The following is a 20,602-nucleotide window of genomic DNA, read 5'->3' on the forward strand; positions in this document are numbered from 1 at the left end:
AAAGATAGAAAGGAAAGAATGAAATGATGAAATAATGAAGGAATGAAATGAAAAATGAAAGTTTGAAAGGATAGAATGAGATGATGAAATGAAATGAAATGAAACATGAAATAAAATTAAGTGAAACTGAATTAAATGGAATTAATTGAAATGAAATAAAAAATAAAATGAAAAGCTAAGAAATGAAATGAAAGCATGAAAAGAAGAGCAAGAATGAAATATTCAAATAATAAAAGACGTTAATAATGTAATGACGTAAGAATGCAACAATTGAAAGAATGAAATGAAATAATGAAATTAAATTAAACTCTGAAAGAATGAAAGGAAATTATGAATTAGAATGAACTAACACAATTAAATGAAAAGGAAATAAAACCATGGAATGAAATGTAAAAAAAGAAATCATGAACAAAAGGAAAGAATGACATCAGGAAAGGCAATGAAAGAATGAAATGAAATTAAAGAATGAAAGAATGAAATAACAGAAATAATGAAAGAATGAAAGCACAAAAGCATGTAAGAATGACATTAATATATGAAAGTAAACGACAAGATGAAATAAATCTAAATTGAAATAAAAAATACATGAAATGAAATGTAATACTGAAATGAAAGAATGAAATGAAATTAATTGAAATGCAATGAAATTAAATGAAACTAAATTAAATGAATGAATGAAATTAAATGAAAGAATGAAATGGAATGAAAAAAATGTTATTAAAGAATGAAATGAAATATAAGAATGAAATATAAGAAATGAAAGAATGAAATGAAAAATGAAAGAATGAAATAGTGACATAAAAAAGAAGCAGAGATGAAAATGAGAAAAAGAAATAATGAAATAAATTTCTTGCTTTTCATTCTTTTATTTTATCCTCTCATTTAATTTCATTTTGTAATTTAATTTCATTTCATTCATCACTTCTTACTTTCATGTTTTTATTTTTTCTTTTTTTTTCATTTTTTTCGTTTCTTATTGTACTTCATAATTTCATTATTTCAAATGAAAGGAAATAAAAAGACATAACATGAAATGAAAGAATGAAATTAAATGGAAGATTGAAATGAGAATTACATTACAATTGAATTGAAATGAAATGAGGAAATAAAAATGAATAATATGGAAGAAGGATATGAAAGCATGAAATTACTTGAAAGAATGAAATGAAAGATTAAATGAAAGAATGAAATGAAATGAAACTTAAAAATGAAATAGTGATATGAAAAAATGAACTAATGACAAAATGAAATGATATAATGAAATAAGGAAATAATGAAATAATGATACAATAAACATGCCTGCTTTATAACTCTTTGTGAGTTGTGTTGTTTCCGCGTGTCAGAAGGAATCGAAATGAAAGAACGAAATGTAAAAATGAAATGAAATAATGAAACAATAAAGGAATAAGAGAATGAAATGAAAAATTACTTGTAATGAAAGAATGAAAAGACTGTATTATATGAAATGAAATGAAATGAAATAAACGAAGAATGGGTTGAAAGACTGAAATACAATGCAATGCAGTGCACTGAAATGGAAAAATTAAAGGAAATTAAATAAAAAATAAAAAATGAAAAGAAAGAAAGCAATGACAGGATTAAATTGAAAAATAAAATGAATGAAATTAAAAGAATCAAATGAAAGTATTAAATAATGAAATTAAATGAAATAATGAACTTGAAAGAAAAAAATAAATTAAATTTAAATTACATTAAATTAAATCATATTAAATGAAACAAAACTAAATGAAATTAAAGACTGATATCAAAGAATGAAGTGAAAAATGAAGGAATTAGTTTAATTGTAATGAAATGTAACGTAATGTAATGGAACTTAATGAAATTAAATTAAATGAAATAATTAAAAAAGGAAATTAAATGAAAGGGAAATTAAAGTAAAGAACGAAGGTAAATAAAAGGCATGAAAATAAATGAAAGAATGAAATGAAAGAATGAAATAAAATGAAAGAAAAAATAAAATGAAAGAATGACATGAAAAATGACACGAAAGAACAAAATGAAATTAAATGAAAAATGAAATTAAAGAATGCAATGAAATGAAATGACATTAAATGAAGTAAAATTAAATATTCAAATGAAATTGAATGGAACAATGAAATGAAATGAAATTAAATCAAATCAAATGCAATGAAATTAAATTAAATTAAGGAATGAAAGGCAATGAAATAAAATTAAAAAGCAAAAGAAAGTAATAAGTATAGTAAATGAAAGACAAAAATGAAAGAATGATAGTATGAAATGAAAGAATGAATTCATGAAATGAAATCATGCGCTGAAATGAAATGAAAAAATGAAATGAAAAAATGAAATGAAAAAATGCACTGAAAGGAAATAATGAAATAATGCACTGAACTGAAATTAAACTATATTAAATTAAAACAAAACAAAATTAAATTAAATTAATGAAAGAATGATATTGAAGAATGAAGTGAAAGAATGTAAGAATGAAATTAAAAGTAATTAAATGTATTGTAATGTAATGTAATGTAATGAAATACTGAAATGAAATAATTAAAAACTGAAATGAAAGAATGAAATTGAATGAAAAATGAATACAAATGAAATGAAATGGAAAAAATAAAATGAAATTATATTAAATTAAATGAAGGTTGAAATGAAATTAAATGAAATGATGAAATGAGATAAAATCATGAAGTGGAATCATGAAGTGAAAATATGAAATTAAATTAAATTAAATTAAGTGAAATTAAATGAAATTAAAGAATGAATTGAAATGAAAATATTTTATTTCATTATATCATTATTTGATTGTGTTATTTATTTCATTATATCATTACAGTATGTCTTTATTTCATTGTTTCCTTATTTTATTATTCTTTTCATTATTTCTTTTTGTTAGTAGTTCATTTTCTCATGTCACTATTTCATTCTTAAGTTTCATTTCATTTCATGTCATGTCATTTCATGTCATTCCTTCATTTAATTTTTCATTTCTTTCTTTCATTTGATTTCTTTCATTTTTTCTTTCACTCTTTTCATTTTCCATTTTCTTTCATTTTTCATTTCCTTCTTTCATTTCCTTCCATTTCATTAAATTTCATTTTAATCTTTCATGTAATTTGTCATTTCATTCTTTAACCAGGGGTTTTATGGCGTCGTAGGGGAAGATAGGGAGTCAGACATATGCCACCCCTTCGGCGATTTAGAACGTGCAAGAGAAAAGCACCTTAGAGATGACCAGGAAGCGGCCCCAAGGCCCCTTATAAAGACAGAAATAAACGGTGGGGTGTGGAATTTGGATAATGAGGTGGGATTCCTGTGCACCAAGAACCGTTAAGACTGACCTTGGCATCTCTTGTGCGACCCGGGGGAGTGGAGACCCGCCTGCTAACACAGGGTGCAGGTAAGGAGGGGGCCCTGTGGAGACAGGACAGCCCTGCTTGTGGTCAGCAAAAACAGTAAAATAACAGGAATCTGAGGGGTCCTTTGTTTCTTCAAAAGGCTTTGTGTTTGATAACTGACCTTTGCCTCATTACCGGTGAAATGCATATTACAACTCACACCCCTGCATATGCTAATGAAGATTACAGAGATCATGCTAAACATATATGACTATAGCACTCGTCTCTCCACCCACATCATGCTACACGTCACATATGGGGGTAACCTCGTAGTTTTTGGGGATGAAAGATGGAGAAAAACGTTGTTGAAGTGGGAGAGAAGAACCTCAATACCTGACAGACCAGTCGACAGTCTTCCTGGGGGAGGGACGCCTCTCTGGGTACACGCTGCGCCTCTCACCCTCTGGGTGACAGTTATCCCCAGGTTCCTGTATTACTGTCAAGTTTGCTAGCAAGACTAAACTTAATTAGTAGCACTATTGCAGTTAGTGAATTTATCAACAGCAATCTCGAATCTGTTTCTGTTGCTTTCAATAAAATAACTAATCTTGATTTCTGTGCACCTGCTCAGTGCAAGTCCTTTTGCTGGGGCTCTGATAAACGCATCAGTCAAACTCCCGGGACTCTGACAGACAAATTTTGAAACTACATTCCTTTTAACGCAACACGATGCTGATGAGGAACCGGAAATAACGACCCGCACTGTTCCTTATTCCCCAACTCATGTAGCAAAAATTCAGGAGAAATATTCAAGAGAATCAGGAGAAACAGAGACAGAATATGTGTGGAGAGTCTCGCTTATGGACAGGGATCGCATAATGTTGTCTGAGGAGTTGCCCAGGAGTCACTCAATTATGGACGGAGAATGAGGTTTATGAACACAGGAGGGACTAAGTCTCAGGGAAACCTCTGAAGGGTGGAGGGACAAGGGGAACGGAAACAGCAGCATCCCACAGGCCCCTGTTCCCAAACCCATCAAAGAAGGATGCCGAACACTCGGGATGATAGGAGGCATGCTCTGTGGGCCGAAGGCACTTCAAAAAGGATTCCGAGGGGGTCATGGACAAATTGCCCGTGCCTAACCTGGAGGCATTAATCAGGACATGGAAAGGACTCCAGGAAAGCCAATGGCTCCCTCCTATCCTGAGGAAAAGCCGGAGCCAAACACCCTCTCCAATCCACCGCATAGGGACTTGATCGATTTAAGGGGCCCTGGTTTGGGAAGCTCCCCTTAACCTGTATGCCTGCACAGCCACCGATGCCCATAGAGAGGAGCATAAAATTGACACTCGGTGCGTTATCCCTTCCTTTTAAAACTGGTTCTCGTCGGACTGGGGTTTCTGGGTTTTTTTCTGTTCTCTTTTAGGAGGAAATATCGCAGAAGGTTAGAGAACACCTACGATCAAACCTATAATGAACAGTGATTGTCAGCATTTGCAGCCGGCGTAGATCGACAGGCTAATAACTGCACTAACTGTAGCTGCTGGCTCGCTGATCTTTGCAGAATGTATATATTGGCACCACGAACGTTGGTTTGGGGGATCCTTTTCCTCTCCCTTACTGCCACAAGCGGCTGGGGAGATGAAGCCGCAAACCTTGCCTGGGAAATGATAAAGGGTTTTATGAGAATATGGGGGCAACCGGATCAAGGAGTATGTATTACTTTACCCCGAGCAGCTGAAGAGGGGCTGAGATTTTTCATGATGCCGGTGAATTTGAGTTTTATTTTGAACATGACTAATGCCACCTCTGTTACATTTTTGGCAAAGAACTGGACGACTGTAAACCCTAATAGCAAGGTACAATGGAAGGGGTAAGCCACTGATGGGAGGTCACATCTATGAAACATGGAAGGAGCCTCCTAATTTGTCTAGGAATGCCACATTAATGAATCTGCTCTGTGATGTTCCCAGGTCTTTGTTTAATGTAACAGTCCTGTCTCCAATAGAAGGATCAAACCCTTTGTTATGATGTGGCAATTTGTCTAGCAGTAATACTAATTTTGAAAACAATAATGGTCAGTATCCATGTAGACCTTATCTGTAGGATCTGATGCTCCATTCTCCGGAATCCTGATCCCTTTGAAGCCAACTATACCACAAAGTGGGAACCAAGTTGGCGCATACAACTCCCCAAGAGAACATAAAGATCTCCAAAAGACAGAACTAATCTGATCTGGGCCTGGTCTGGATCTACTATAATGCAACCACCCCAAGACCCTCAATTCAAACCACCCATTAGGGGGCCACCCAGTCCTCTTTTTAACTGTACCAAGGTGATGACATGTGACACTGGACCTGGAGATCCTCCTGAAACATGGTTTATTAGTAGGCTCAGGACCCTGACCAGAGATATGTGCACCTGTTGGGGATATGCATCAAAAGGGTGGCAAAATCAAGATTCACCTTGTACCACCACCAATAGCTCCTACATTCCCTCAGGTGGCATCCCACATATGCATTGTCCTATAAAGGGAACCCCCCTGGAGACAGAGCCGCAAATAACTGTCGTAAGGTTTGCTGACCATTATAATTGCAAGCCAGCTGTATACACGGCTCCTCTGGGATTGGCTTGGGGATGTTCCGATGGAAAGTTCTATTCGTATTTAACACTGGAAAAACATGCGGGATTGAAGTGTGGTGTTGGAATCCCCTCTTTGTGTCCCTCTAGAGTATTTAGTTTCACATCCCACTGCCACAGAACATGCATAGAACACGGTAATAACCCCACAGCACGGCCCGGGTGGGCGATACACGGAGTTGAGATACCTGACTGTTACACCCCAGGAATGGTAATTTCTTTAATGTTGGAAAACATGTTTATCCCATATCACAGAATCACAGAAGCACTATGGTTGGAAAAGACCTGTAAGATCATCAAGTCCAACCATCAACTAACACCACCATGCCCACTAAACCGTGTCCCACAATGCCACGTCCACATGTTCCTTGAACGCCTCCAGTGAGGGTGACTCCACCACCTCCCTGGGCAGCCTGTTCCAATGCTTCACCACTCTCTCAGGAAAGAAATTATTCCTAATATCCAGCCTAAACATCCCTTGGAACAACTTGAGGTCATTTCCTCTTGTCCTGTCGCTAGTCACTTGGGAGAAGGACCAACACCCACCTCTCTGCAACCTCCTTTCAGGTAGCTGGAGAGAGCAGTAAGGTCTCCCCTCAGCCTCCTCTTCTCCAGACTGAACAACCCCAGCTCCCTCAGCCGCTCTTCATCAGACTTGTGCTCCAGACCCCTCAACAGCTTCATCGCCCTTCTCTGGACACGCTCCAGCACCTCAATGTCCTTCTTGGAGTGAGGGGCCCAAAACTGAACACAGGATTCGAGGTGCGGCCTCACCAGCACCGAGTACAGGGGCACCATCACCTCCCCACTCCTGCTGGCCACACTCTTTCTAATACAGGCCAGGATGCCATTGGCCTCCTTGGCCACCTGGGCACACTGCTGGCTCACATTTAGCCGGCTGTCGATCAACACCCCCAGGTCCTTTTCTGCGGGGCAGCTTTCCAGCCACTCGTCCCCAAGCCTGCAGCGTTGCATGGGGTTGTTGTGACCCAAGTGCAGGACCCAGCACTTGGCCTTGTTGAACCGCATCCAATTGGCCTCGGCCCATCGATCCAGCCTGTCCAGATCCCTCTGCAGAGCCTTCCTACCCTCCAGCAGATCAACACTCCCGCCCAACTTGGTGTCGTCTGCAAACTTGCTGAGGGAGCACTCAATCCCCTCATCCAGATCATTAATAAATATATTAAAAAAGACCAGCCCCAAAACTGAGCCCTGGGGGACTCCGCTTGTGACCGGCCACCAACTGGATTTGACTCCATTCACCACGACACTCTGGGCTCAGTCGATACCTGGCTGTGAGAGGCAATGCCAACACCTCCTTACCAACACCGTCCACGTCCACCACCAGTGCCAGCTCGTATCTCTTCACAGTGTTGGAACACAGGGTGACCTGGCGGAAGAGAAGACCATCAAATACTTCATCGCTCCCAAAAGCCATTGTCCATGTGTGGTGTTCTCCGGTTCTCCTTCCACAGTAAGGAAAAGGAGGATTTTGCCCTAATTCTTCTGCTGGTCCATGTACAGAGCACAGGCTCTGGCAGTAATAGAAGTCTTCTGACAATATCTGCTTTGTTAAATACACCGTGCAGTTATCAGGGTATATGCAAGCTAAATTAAAGCACAATTAGACTAATGCTCTACTCACCACTGTATTAAAATTAAGGGACCAATTTGTAATCTTGACTACAATAGCATAAATCCAGAGGAAATCTGTTGACTTGAACGGAATGAGTTCAGCTTTACGGGGGGGAAGCTGAGAGCAAAACGTGGCCCAGCAGATGCTGTGCAGTTCGCGGCTGCCAGAGCTTTTTCAGTCCCCATTGGACATCGCTGCAGTGAATACAGCTCCTTCTGCTCAACAGGACAGGAGAAATAAGACCAGGAAGAAAGGCAAACTGCTTTATACAATGGCATCTCTCTTTTTAACAGCCACCTTCTGTTCTCATTCTTCCTCTGCCACTTTAAATCAAAGAAATCGCTCTAAGCAGCTCTCAAAAACACAGGAGTGGCTTCTGAACTTGACTGTACGGTACAAGACCTTCCGCTTAGGATTCTGGAAACAAAACGGTGCTCCTTCCATAACGTCCCAGAGTAACCCAGCCAACAAAAGGCTAACGCTAATGCATATATCTTACTCGCATTATGCTAGCAGCACTAAAGCCCTCTCATACATCAGTGAAGCTTCAGCTCCACCTGCTGAAGCATGTATGGCCGGACTCTTCCCATACCTCGATATCCATGACCCCCTGGGAGCGGATGGTCCCTCTGCACAGTGTTATGGTAAATTCGGTTGGCTTGACGTAACCTTGGGCTCCCCTTCTCCAGGATGGGGGAGCGTTGTCTGACATTTGAACAAAACTGGTAACGCTGGGCTCTCCTGAGCCATCCCCAGGAATGCGAAGGGTGAAAGTCATGGGCACCAAGGAGGTGTTAGTGAGGTGACATGCCAAGGTGCGAGGGAAGCCTAGGAAAAAGACACAAATATGAATTTATGCGCCAATTATCCCGTGATTCCTGGTGTGAATATCCTGTTATGATAAAACTGCACCTGGAGGTTAGCTCTTTTCAGTCTGAATTAGAGCTAATTGAGAAGATAAGCAAGGAATTAGTCATCACTTAAGCTCCCTTTTATGCTGATCAGAGATTGCTTCCTCAGCAATGCCCACTCTTAATGATGCCGAACACCAGAATTTCATCTTTCTCTAACTGAGGACTGTTCTCACATGCCCCAAAAGCAGCACTAATTATTTCTCGCTTATGAGCGTGCATCCAGACAGACCATTGATTCTGAAAATTCAGTCCATAAAATTCCCTGTTAACTTCGTGAACACTCCCACAGTTTTCAATACATAAAAGCAGTGTATTGTCATCAAGGAGAAGCTCCAGTAAGAGAAAGGATGGATGCAGTTGGGTACCACAGCACGATGCAAAGCACTCTAATGCAGTTTCTCTAGGCAGCATCCTTAAGGCATCTCCTCTTTTGGGGTAACCAGACTCAGCTCGTGACAACTTGCAGCCCACTTCACAGGAGGCAAGCCTGATGCTTGCTTAGAAATTAGCAGGAACCATGTCTCGCCTTACCTAACAAACGGGGACATCACATCCACGCTGCACACTGGCTTTGGTTACTGCCCGCAAGGGTTTATATCACTTTAGCTTGGATACTTGCTTTTCATAATGGAAAAGCAGTGATACAACCACACCTGGTGGGAATGTGCTGCAGAGACAGGACATCAGCCCACAACCTGCTATGGAGTGGACATCTGGCTTGGCTGGCCAGCTCTGTGAGAAGGAGACATCTCCCATGGCCTGCTTACCAAGTGCTACTTGAAGGCAGGTGGGGAGGAAAACCAACTGCAGACACAGCAGGTAGTTCATCCATGCCCATCGACAGTGACCACTGCCCACCTCCAGCAATTACTCCAGCCAACAAAAAGGACAAACAGACTTCACAATCCCAAAGGAGACCGAAGTCTCCAGATGCAGACAACAGTCAGCAGCAGAGCTAAAAGAAGCAAAAATACAGTAGCTGCCTTCAGCTCAAAAGGCCTTATTAACGAAATCAGATTAAAAGGATGAATCTCCTATTACATAACCGTATATCCACCTGGTGCGTTTCTTGTTTTATTTATTCAAAAGGAAATAAAGAAGTGGCAGAGTGGTGCTGTAGGGAGGGGAGGAAGCAGCTCAGGGAAGGTAATGAGTTTTCTTAGAAAGTCCATGAACAGCATGAAAACACAGAGGCATCCTGGGTGCAGAATGAAAATGGCCCTTCAATCAATCCACAATTGATTTCACATTTCAACTTTATTGCATCTCAGTAAAAAGCCTTTTGTGAGACAGAGATAGAGAACCAGAATCTGCATTTTAATGGAGACGCTCTGGATGCTCAGCCACCAGCTCCATCAGCAGAGCTGGGCTTTCGGCAGGGAAGGAGGAGCCCAGATCTCAGAGGACATCAGTGCCCGATGCCGAGATATTGCTTGGGCATATTACCTGGGAGGTGAGAATTAGGTGCCCTCACAGCACTAATTAACATCTCACACTAAAGTTCAGGTGGGAAAATGGTGTCCTTGCCTTGCAACACGCACATTGACCCAGAGCAGCTACAGGCTAGCATGTGGCTTCAAATCCCTTCTCCTGCAGTCCCATCCCCCGGGCCCTTCTGGGACAAGGACTTTCACAGCCATTCTGCTGCCAAGCATTGGGAGCTTGGGGCTGAACAGACTATGAGGGACATCAGAAAATACTGACTTTCTGTTCCTTTGGTCCTATCTGACCTCATGATGGCACAACACTGCCTAAGCCACCAGCAGCCCTGGTTTTAACACCTTGAAGGCTGCTATGGAGGAACACAAGTGACATGCTCTTATGTGAAGTGCTCTGTTTTGGTAATGCACAGACCTCTCATCCTATGGTCCAAGCCCAGGGCACACTCACTGAAGGACATGTCACCGAAGCGGAGGGAAGGTACACTGAAATGAAAAGTCGGTCCGATGACACAGCCCCTGTGAGAACAAAGACAGGCAGAGAAGGCATTGGTTTGGTTAAAGAGAAATGCAAAGTGTTCAGCTTTCATTACCGCCCGGAAGGATAAACGCTGGTCTCAGAACCACAGTGGGTTTCAAATCAACCCGTCGCCCTTCTGCTCAGCATGGCTTCCATGTGGACAGGAGACAGCCAAAGCAAAGTGGTCAGCAGCTGATAGCTGCTGATGTGCCTTAAGGCACCTTGTCAGGCAGGGTATGCCCCCAAGTTGCTGCTGGCCTGATGAAGGACCCTGAACAAGTGATGGCTCCGTGCCTCAGTTTCCCCATCTGTAACGTGCTGACACAGAGGTCTCCACGCAAAAGTGGACCCATTGTACTAGCTTTGCCAGCTGCAGGTTCTCTGCTTTGGTATTTCTTTGCTGGAACTGGTGTTCCCATGGAGTATATGAACATCTTGTCCTCAGAGCATCTTGATCCATGCAATCATTAGGCATGCAGGATTTGGAGGCATGAAGCCAGGGGAGCTCCCAGACACCCATTGACACAAGAGCAACAACAGTTCTACACAGCGGACAGTTGAATCTTGGGGGAAAGGATCAGCTTGTCACCAGTGCACCAGCTGACACATCCAAGAGCAACACACGTGTCCAACCACCAAACATGGATGTCCTGAAGCCACCATACCCATCCTTAAATTCAGCAGCCAGGCTCCAAACTCCAAAAACTCACCAAAATCCACCGAAATCAGCACTTGGAGCTGCACAACAGTCATTAATTTATTTCATGGCTGATGCCAATTAATGCCAGCTCTGCCTCTTAGTTAAAAATCAAGGACCACAGTGAACGCTGCCTTCTAGTTTTAATCACAGGACTGCCACTGGGTCTGTTCGGCACATCAACAGACCCCAGCATCCCGCAGGAGGGACCTGCGTTCATCCGTGGTGTCCCATTTCCAGCATCCCTTTCTAAACACCAAAGAAACAAGCATTCAGGACCTTGTAAGGTTGGGTTCCTTCCCAAGAAGAATCACCTATGGTTTGGGCATCTTCTGATTGCATAGTTAAAAAGCACTCAAAAACTGACTTTCAGGAGTTTCAATCCAATACTAATTCTCGATTCTTGGAGCTGAAGCAGTTCCTGAGACTAAGTCAGGGAGCAAATCCCTGATGATGATGATGAAGTTCCCTCTCCAAGGACCTCACATAACCAGACCTAACCGCCCAAGCCCTAACACCTTGCTTTGGACACAGCAAAGGGAGCAGGCATGCTTTCTGCCACAGCGCTTGCCACGAGACGATGGAAAACCACCTCCAAACCAACCATGACTGGGGATCACGCTGGGAAACTGCCAAGGATGAGCCTTGCCAGGCAAGCAGAGAAATGATTGCCATTTCTGCTGAGTGCGCCGTATCTGGGCTCAAGGAAGTTAACCTGAATGACTGCCAGAAGGCTTGGGCAAGGAGCCAGCCTGGAGCCCCATGCACCACAGCTGATAATAGTACAGCTTGTGAGAAAACGGGGGAAAAGGCAGTGGTTTTGGCAACTACCGCGTTTTACAGTAGCATTAAATAACGCACTTGTGAAGGGAGATCAGGGTCCTTGCAGAGCATGAAGGATAACACAAGGTGGGAGAGGAACCACTTGAACACTCATCCCCATTCCTTCCTTTGCAGCCCGGTGTCCCACCAGCCAGCTCACCTCCATTCAAAAGAACTGGGAGTTTTTCTCCATGGAGGACTAAATCCAGTGCTTAAAACCTCCCGACGAGGGAGGCTCAGCTTGACCTGGTGGGTGGACATCTCAAAGGCTTTTGAAAAACAAACAGCTTGACTTGTGGGGCTGGAGATAAGGACTGAATAGGGATCCTTGAAACAAAGGCAAGGCAGAAATCAAGGAGGCAGATGACATGTCAGAAGAGTGGACTGCAATGGGAATTACTGCTGAGGGACAGCTGTACGGGAGCAGGCGGGGATGCTGGGGTACCCTCAGATGGGCTGCACAGGAGCCACCAGCCAGCAAGGAGGAATACAAGGATGGGGAAGAAATAAATAAAAAAGGACCAGCAATCCTCTTTCACTGAGACGGACGTGGTTTAGTGGGCATGGTGGTGTTGGGTTGATGATCTTACAGGTCTTTTCCAACCTTAGTGATTCTGTGATGAAGTCTGCACTGAGCTCAGGGCCGTGTTGGCAGAACGGGGCAGAGCGGCCACAGAGAAGGGGAGGACGTGCTGGGCACTGGGAGCCAGGGCATCAGTGGGGAAAAAAGGACCACTTCATCTGGTTGTGGGGAAGCCAGAAGACAACTATCCTGCTGACAGCTCTTTCCTGCCCCAGGAGCAAGGCCATTGCGGGGCAGAGGCAGTGGGCCCTACCCAAGAAAAAAATGTATTCTACCTGTGATAAGCACATCTTTAAAAGTGAAACCTGCCCTTGGCTCAAGGAGAAAGCTGCTTATGCAATAACATCCCGTGACCAATTTGGAGGAGGGACAGAGAAGAATAAATTATTTGATTGTGAAATGTTCCCTCTTGATTTCCAAAAAAAGCAGCACTTTCCCTCCAAACACAAAGCCAATATAATTGGTTCTCTACTGAGGTCAACAGACCTACTCACCACTCTTCTCTTGCAAAGTAATAACCTTGTTGTTCTTTTTTATCCATTTCCCTTACCTTACTGGTAAAATCAACTGCAGACTCCTTTCGTTTCTTTACTACCTTGATCTAGTGCCTCCCCACAGCAGCCGCCCGGGAGGCTGGCTGCCGAGGAGGCACAGCCAGCCGCAAAGCTCCAGAGCACCCAGCATCAGCTTCCCTGCCTACACCACGTTATCCCACCAGCCCATGGTTAAGACTAGCTGGGACAAGTTTGCATGCTGCTGTGCTCCTGAGAAGCGAGCTTGGCCTCTCCTATCATCAGCTTCCCCCTGCCCCCCCCGCCCCCTTCTCCCCTTTGCTCGGTGAGGATTATCTTTTCCAAAGGCACCAACCCATGGGATGATGCCCAAGTCCTTGTGACAGTACTTGCTGCAGAGCTTCCCGTCTCCCGCATCAGCACTTTTCTGGCTGCAGAAAGAAGGTACCATAGCACTCACTGCACAAGAGCCGGGAGGACAGCTTGTCCCAATGCATTAGCATGAGAAATTACATTGAGGCTGCTGCTACCCGTTTCGTATGGCTTATTAACAGAGGATTTCAAAAACACTGCTTCTGGCTGCAGAATCACCCAGGCTGGCCCCTCTCCAAAGCCCTCCTGGCCTTGCTGGGTGTTCAGTGGGACATCCCAGACCATCTACTGCCCAAAGCTGATACCATCACACTGTCTGCCATGGCCCAAGGGGGAATGAGCTACCTGTAGGAAGGAGTCACTTCAGCTCCTGGGTACCCACACAGGGCAGCAGGCATCTCCACACCTTTCCTGTCAAACTTTTTTCCAGCATGTGTAGCCACTTAAAGCCCCAGGGTCCTCACAGAGATGTCAAAGGGTCACAAAAGGAACCTGCTGCTCCTGAATTCGGTGCAAACAGTGTCCTGGAAAGTTACAGAGCCACCCTGCCTCAACCATGAAGGCAAAGCTGCTTCCCAGAGGAACCCAAGACTTCGAAAGTTAAACTGCGTATTGAGAGCAGAGGAGGCATGGTCATCGGTGGCCAGCAGGTCGAGGGAGGTGATTCTGCCCCTCAGCTCTGGTGAGACCCCCCCTGCAGCACTGGGTCCAGCTCTGGGGTCCTTAGCACAACAAGGACATGGACCTTTTCGAGCGGGTCCAGAGGAGGCCACGAAGATGATCAGAGGGATGGAGCACCTCTCCCATGAGGACAGGCTGGGAGAATTGGCCTTGTTCAGGTTGGAGAAGAGAAGGCTCCAGGGAGACCTTATTGCAGCCTTCCAGTACTTCAAGGGGGCTTATAAGAAAGATGGGGAGAGACTTTTTAGCAGGGTCTGTAGTGATAGGACAAGGGGCAATGGTCTTAAACTAAAAAGAGGTCAGATTCAGACTCGATAGAAGGAAGAACTTTTTTACAATGAGCATGGTGAAACACTGGCAGAGGTTGCCCAGACAGGTGGTAGATGCCCCATCCCTGGAAACGTTCCAGGTGAGGTTGGAGGGGGCTCTGAGCAGCCTGATCTAGTTGAAGATGTCCCTGCTTGCTGCAGGGGGGTTGGACTACATGAGCTTTAAAAGGTCCCTTCCAACCCAAACCATTCTATGAGTTCCTCTCGTGGACAATTACACTTTATTTGCTGCTGCAATTGCAAGGTTTAAACTGCAATCAAGGTGAAAAAGCCTTGGCTCTTAGTGTGAGGGTGCTAGGATCTGAGCCAAGACTAAGAGCTTAGACAACCCCTTTTTTCTCTGCTCCATCAAAAAACAAGGTAGGTGGGAGATGATTACCCAGAGATAGCTACAGATGTGCCCACCAAGCTCCTATAATTCTTCTCACCTGATAGTCAAGGTCACAGGCTCAGGGGATCCATTCACACTGAAACTGAACTCTTCAGTGAACTGCCCCAGGATGGTGGAACTGAAGGAGATCCGGATGACCTGGAGCCCATCCGGCAAAATGGTGCTCTCCTGGGGGAGAAAGGTGAAGCAGGAGCCCAGAGCTGTAGCTGGAGGGACCAAGTTGAAGGAAGCATTGATGGCTTCTCTGTTAAACAGGATCGCCTGCAGCAGCAAGAAAGCGAAATGGAAATACATAAGGAATCTTCCTTTCTTACTGAAGGCTGATTTGTTTTCCCGTTAAACAATTAACATTTGTAAAAGGCAGAAGATGCCATGTGCTGCTGCTTGCCAGAAGCCAAAGAAAATGCAACAGGACAAGTTCTGCCTTTGGGGTTTTTTTCATGCAACGCAGTGATAACTTCATCTAAACAGAGTCACGCTGCGTTTATTCCACTGACACAGAGCAGTCCACTTTGACTTGCAGTGCTCAGCATCAGTGAGTTGATTCAGACCCATCCCTAAGAGCAGCGAAGGGCGGTTGCAGCATTACTAGTGCATCATCACACAACTGCTTCTGCTCCAGATGAGCCCGGTCCTGCCAAGGGCAGAACACGTTCAGCTTCTGTTGCAGCCAACAAGTTTATTGCATGTAGAAGGCACCTCAGGCCAGCACTATAACCAACCAAGTGCTCCCCAACTCTGCTACAGCCTAGAATTTAGGTTTCAACTTAGGTTTCTTTTATTTTTTCTTTAATGCGATACTTTCTTAGTCTTTGCTCAAACAGACATGTCAGGAAAGGATGAGCATGAGGTGCATAGCAGCTCCATCTATTCCAAAGAATTTCTCTTTCCTAAAAATTCACAGCCACAACCTAAGATTTTACCATTATTAGAATAAACTGCAAATTTAGAACCAAGCTGTATTTTGTTGAACACTCGAGAGATCTACTGCCTCTAACAAGTGACACAATCCCGCAGCGTTTGTTGAGAGTCAGCTCTTTTCATGTTGGGTAAGAAACACCTGTATCTGCCTGTGAGTACCGGCACGCTGTTAGTCACCAACAAACCTACAGCAAAGCTGTAGAGTTTCTGATTGCTGCAGGGTGAAATCCTGCCATTTCCATGGACTTAGCTATCTGCTTTGAATTTCTTTTCTCTAATTTTTGTCCTTGCAAAACCTGTCAGAAAAACTGAGACAGAAGCATAGAAACATCCCTTGTTTTTCAATTTTGCAGCTGCTTTTGAAAATATTTATGTATTCAAACTCCACAATGGTAACTTGAAAACTACTCTCTCCTCTCATGTGTTTTACACCTTCGTTACAAATTGCACTTAGGGATCCTACACTGAGCTGGGGTTTACCTCCAGTCTAGCTGCTTAGGAAAGCACTAACAGCATGATCTACTTATTCACATTTTCTCAAGTAATGAAAATAATAAATTGATAGAGAGAGAATCAATAAAGTATCAGCATTAAAAATGCACAGACAGCACAAAATTTTGGTAAGAAAACACCTTAATGTGTCCTTCCCTGCCACAGTCAAGGTTTTGAAAGTGTCTGGCATGATGTATTGCCTCATTTTCTACCTCTTGCGCTTGCTCTTTTTTTTTTTTTGGAAGACTTGACACCATTGGGGGGAGGCAAATATATAGAAAGTGCCTTTGCTTTATTTCCCAAAATGCTTTGCTCTTTATAGAGCCAGAGATGCACCAAGTCTGAAGTGTGGTGAGGCACTGGTCAGCGAGGGGAAGCACTCCCAATTTCTTTGCTGGGGACAGCTCTGAGCCAGGAGGCTGCACGGCTTCCCTCCGACTCCCAGGAATCGGTAGGATGCACTTAACTGAAAACTCTTTGCAAGGGACTTGAGTTCAAACACAGTAAATTTGTTCCAGCTGCTTTTTAAGAGCCAGAGTACAAAGGTGCTTTGCATCTAGGGCAGAAACAAAAGCCTCTGGATACTTATCTTCTTGACCCAGTGGTGCTTTCCTGTGTCAAGGGGCTTTTTTGCATGAAGTCTCCCAGCTGACCTCAAATGGAGGTTGCCAAAAAGCAGGGATTAGGACTTCCTAAACATATATACCTTTCAGACCCCATCAAAAGTGTCCAGATTGTGTGAAACCCCCCAAATTTGACTAGTATGTCAAATATTCCCTGCTCACAACTGCCTCAGTTGCCAGAAATCCCACAGGTCCACGAGGCTCAGCGTTGCCCCGGGAGCCATGAGGATCCAGCCCAACCACTGTGAACCCCTCCTGCTCACCTCATAGCTGTGGGCTGATCCAACGAAAACCTTCCCGATGTCCAGCTGGTCAAAGTTGAAGCGGAGCCGGGGCCCTATGCCTTCCCCCTTGATGCGCAGGGGCAGCCTGGTCTCTCGGCCTGGGGAGAGATTGCCGTTTCAGTACAGTAATTCCCTCTGTTGTCCTGGATTTTCCAGCCTGCCTCAATGCTAGTCCCTGACTCCGGGATGGATGGGACCTGCTCTAGATGCTCCAGGAGAAGATACAGGACCCTTCTCGGCCCTCAGGAGATATGCCCTTGGGCTGGTTTCTAATTGCGCACCAACCCCTTGGGCTGGTTTCTAATTTAGCGAACAATTTACACCCTGAAAAAGCGATGCTGAGTTTAAAACGTGATCTCTGATTTTTTTCCCGCGCACTTAGACAAGCTCTGAAATCCATTCAGTGAAGGCACAAAGCTCGTGAAACAGAACTGAAGATAAAAATCCGCCATCTATACTGGAGACGACAGCACAAGAGCAGAGAAGTACGAGCCCAAGCAAGGCGAAGCTCCCTGCTAACGGCCATACGCACATCCGAGTGCTGCCTAGAGCAAGCAGAGCATCTCAGCCACTGCCTGTGCCCAACATACAGCTCCGTACTTGGGTGCCCCAAGGCTCACCTCCTGCAGCAGCGCCTAAATAACACAGGGCTTTACGATCTCCAGAGAGGAGAAGCACTCACCTATTCCCACCACGACACCAGAGCTCAGCTTTGTAAAGACACCTTAGCTGAAGCACGCTGAGCAGTTATGGAAAACCAACCTCCTCACTACTGAGATGAGATAAGTCATAAATATACCGCGAATACACGCATCCCTTGCTGCAAAGACAACCGAGACCGCAAGGCTCATAGCTAAACTTTAAGATGTGCATTTTCATCCATAAGTCTGCTAAGCCGACAGAGTGCAGGGTCTTCCAGTCTGAAGGCTCTTCTGAACCACCGGAGCAGCCCAAAGTGCCTGAATCCTAGCTGGAATTTCAGCTTGGGTCTCCCTGCCATCCCATTCTACTCTGCATGGAAAGCAAGTAGCACAAGGAGGAAGAGAGCACCCCAAAAGTTGTATACAACTTTCACTGTAGCTTTTGTGCAAAAATATTCCTCTTTCCTTCAAGTTCCCCTTGCGCAATGCTCACCGTTTATTGAAGAGTAGGGATTGAAGGTTGCTTTTAGAAAAAAGTCTTCTGCAGAGCTATTCGAGAATGTCCAAAATGACTTTTTATTGGAAAGAGCAGCCCAGGTGTGGCAACACAGCAACTAGATCACAACTTGAAAAAACCTTCCTGGAACAGCCTTTTCAACGATTACTGACTTTTTGATCTTGCAACCATGGGATGAGGATGTTTGATAATGTCCAAAGCCAGAAAGGAAGAGCTAGGGAGCTTTTGCTGAATTCAACATTTTTAGCGTGGATCCAGCCAAAGCCCAGCTGACAGCAACAATGAGAGTTATGTTCCACAGCTCAGGCGTTAACAGAGGGCTGTGTATTTCTATTTCTCAGACAACGTAGAAGAGGCAGTATGGGGTGCTCACTGTCAAAAGAATTCTCGATCTTGCATCACATGTGGCTTCATTTTAAAAACTCTAGGTCTAAGCCATGAAAGCTCTTGGGAAACAGCAAAGATTGCCAAGTGACAAGCTTTTGTCCATGACCTTGCTGAGACACACGTCCCATGGCCACTGTGATGGAAAAATCAGTGGCAGTTCTTCCCCTTCTGCAGTAGGTCCTCATCCTCTCCAGAAGGTCCAGGGAAACCATCCTTTCTTCTACCCCTACACTGAACTTGAAACTCTAGGAAATACCTGAAATTTTGCTCTTCCTCCTTCCAGGTGAACCTCAGAGTGGGCTTTTCCCAAAGGAGGAGCAGCAAACTAAACTACAGGCAGCATTCAGGAGAGCTGAGAGGAAGAAAGAAGAGAGGACATCCTCCTCTTTGCTAGGAGCTGGGGCTTTCAGGAGCATCCAGCCTTTGCCCAAGGCCTGGGTACAGCTGGCCTGTGGCCATGTCATGCTCCCACCATAACATGTCCCAGAGCACACAAACCAAGGGCATGGAGGAGCTACAGCCTCCTCATCCTCAATCCCAAATCCACACCTCGTACGAGAATCTGGATCTCAGGAGGAATAATACCTTGGCACATCATGGAGGGTGTACAATTTGGCACTGCTGCCTTGCTTTCAAGAGGGGTGTAGGTGGCCCAACAGCACAGGACTTGGTTGCCGAAGTCCTTAACTTCTGCTGCTTTATGACACTCAGTTTCTTGTTCACAGAACGTTCCCATGTTTTGTGACTGGTTTTGAATGTGATACTCATCTGACCATGTCACTAAATAGTTTCACGTGATGCAGGACAGATCTCTCACAAGGTAAGGGAGTGATTGTCATTTGGGATTTTGCTTCTCCCTGCAAGAGTGGCTCAGAAAGGAGTTTTGCAAGGTGCAACCCAATACAGTTCTGTGCGCAGACAAACCGAAAAATGAATTTTAGGTGTCTCAGCCCCCCACCATATGCTTCCTTCCAGCACTCACGAGCTCCAGCTTTATTTGCATGAATAACTAAGAAAGTTCATTTTGAGCTTAAATATTTGCCAAGAGCAAATTTCAAACCACTTCTTAACTGCCAGCTTTGCAAGTTGCCCAGTGCTGATTAGTTCCGTAAATGACCTGATCCAGAAGCATCTGCTAAGCAATTTATGGAGGCACCTGCAAAAAAGTGGAGGCCAGCAAAGCCCCTTTCCAGTGGGGCATGAGATCCAGCTGCACAATTCACAGCGCTACACTGGAGGAAAGCTTCCAAATATTCCCTGCGAGGGGCAGGCACACCATCTGCACGTCACGCTCCAAAGGGATGTGTGACTGGCACGCCGCTGTACGAGGAAGGCAGTCATGCTTCTTAGAGGAACCAAGAAGCAAGATTAATTGACTCCCTAGTTAAAGTTCATTGTTTTCCTCTTTAAAGTCTTTTCGCACCCAGGGACCTTGACTCTGGCACAGCTTCCATCCTGACGACACAGTGGAGCAGCTCTGTTTTGTCAGGGATGGGGGGTAGGTGCATCATTTAAATGACCTCCTCAACATCCTTTTCCAAGGAGCCAGTGGAAGAGTTTAGCTCTCCGGAGGGCCCATCAGGGTCTTTCAAAAGCAGGCCCCTCTTTCTAAACACACATCATTTGCCCAGCTCCGTTTCCTGTAACTCCCAGACCAGCTCAAGGCTTGCATGCAAGTAGTTTTCCCATTTCTCTGCAACGAAAAAGCTCTCCTGGCACAACCCCTGGAGATCCCTACAGCAAAGTGATAGACAGCCCCCCATCACCAGAGCAAGAATCCCAGAGCCAGGAGCACAGCACTGAGCAAGGAATCCCTTGGCAGCAACTTCTTAAATCAATCCTTGCCTTCCACAGCTCTAACAACTGCAGCTGGTGGGC

The 20,602-nt window shown here is 44.3% G+C and overlaps 1 protein-coding gene across 1 annotated transcript in view; it reads right to left on the reverse strand.

Moving 5' to 3' along the window:
* Positions 1–4,940: 4,940 nt before the first annotated feature.
* The window catches only part of LOC132316920 (hydrocephalus-inducing protein homolog), a 60,807-nt gene continuing 45,145 nt past the window's right edge, over positions 4,941–20,602 (reverse strand). Inside the window, exons 10-15 of the mRNA XM_059816736.1 lie at positions 17,159–17,277; positions 14,897–15,120; positions 10,404–10,471; positions 8,192–8,427; positions 7,253–7,353; positions 4,941–4,983 (exon numbers count right to left, since the gene is read on the reverse strand). Of these exons, the coding sequence (XP_059672719.1) occupies positions 4,941–4,983; positions 7,253–7,353; positions 8,192–8,427; positions 10,404–10,471; positions 14,897–15,120; positions 17,159–17,277 (791 nt within the window). The remainder of the gene's footprint in view (positions 4,984–7,252; positions 7,354–8,191; positions 8,428–10,403; positions 10,472–14,896; positions 15,121–17,158; positions 17,278–20,602) is intronic.

This window comes from Gavia stellata, chromosome 4, assembly GCF_030936135.1.
Source record: "Gavia stellata isolate bGavSte3 chromosome 4, bGavSte3.hap2, whole genome shotgun sequence".
NCBI classification, from domain to species: domain Eukaryota; kingdom Metazoa; phylum Chordata; class Aves; order Gaviiformes; family Gaviidae; genus Gavia; species Gavia stellata.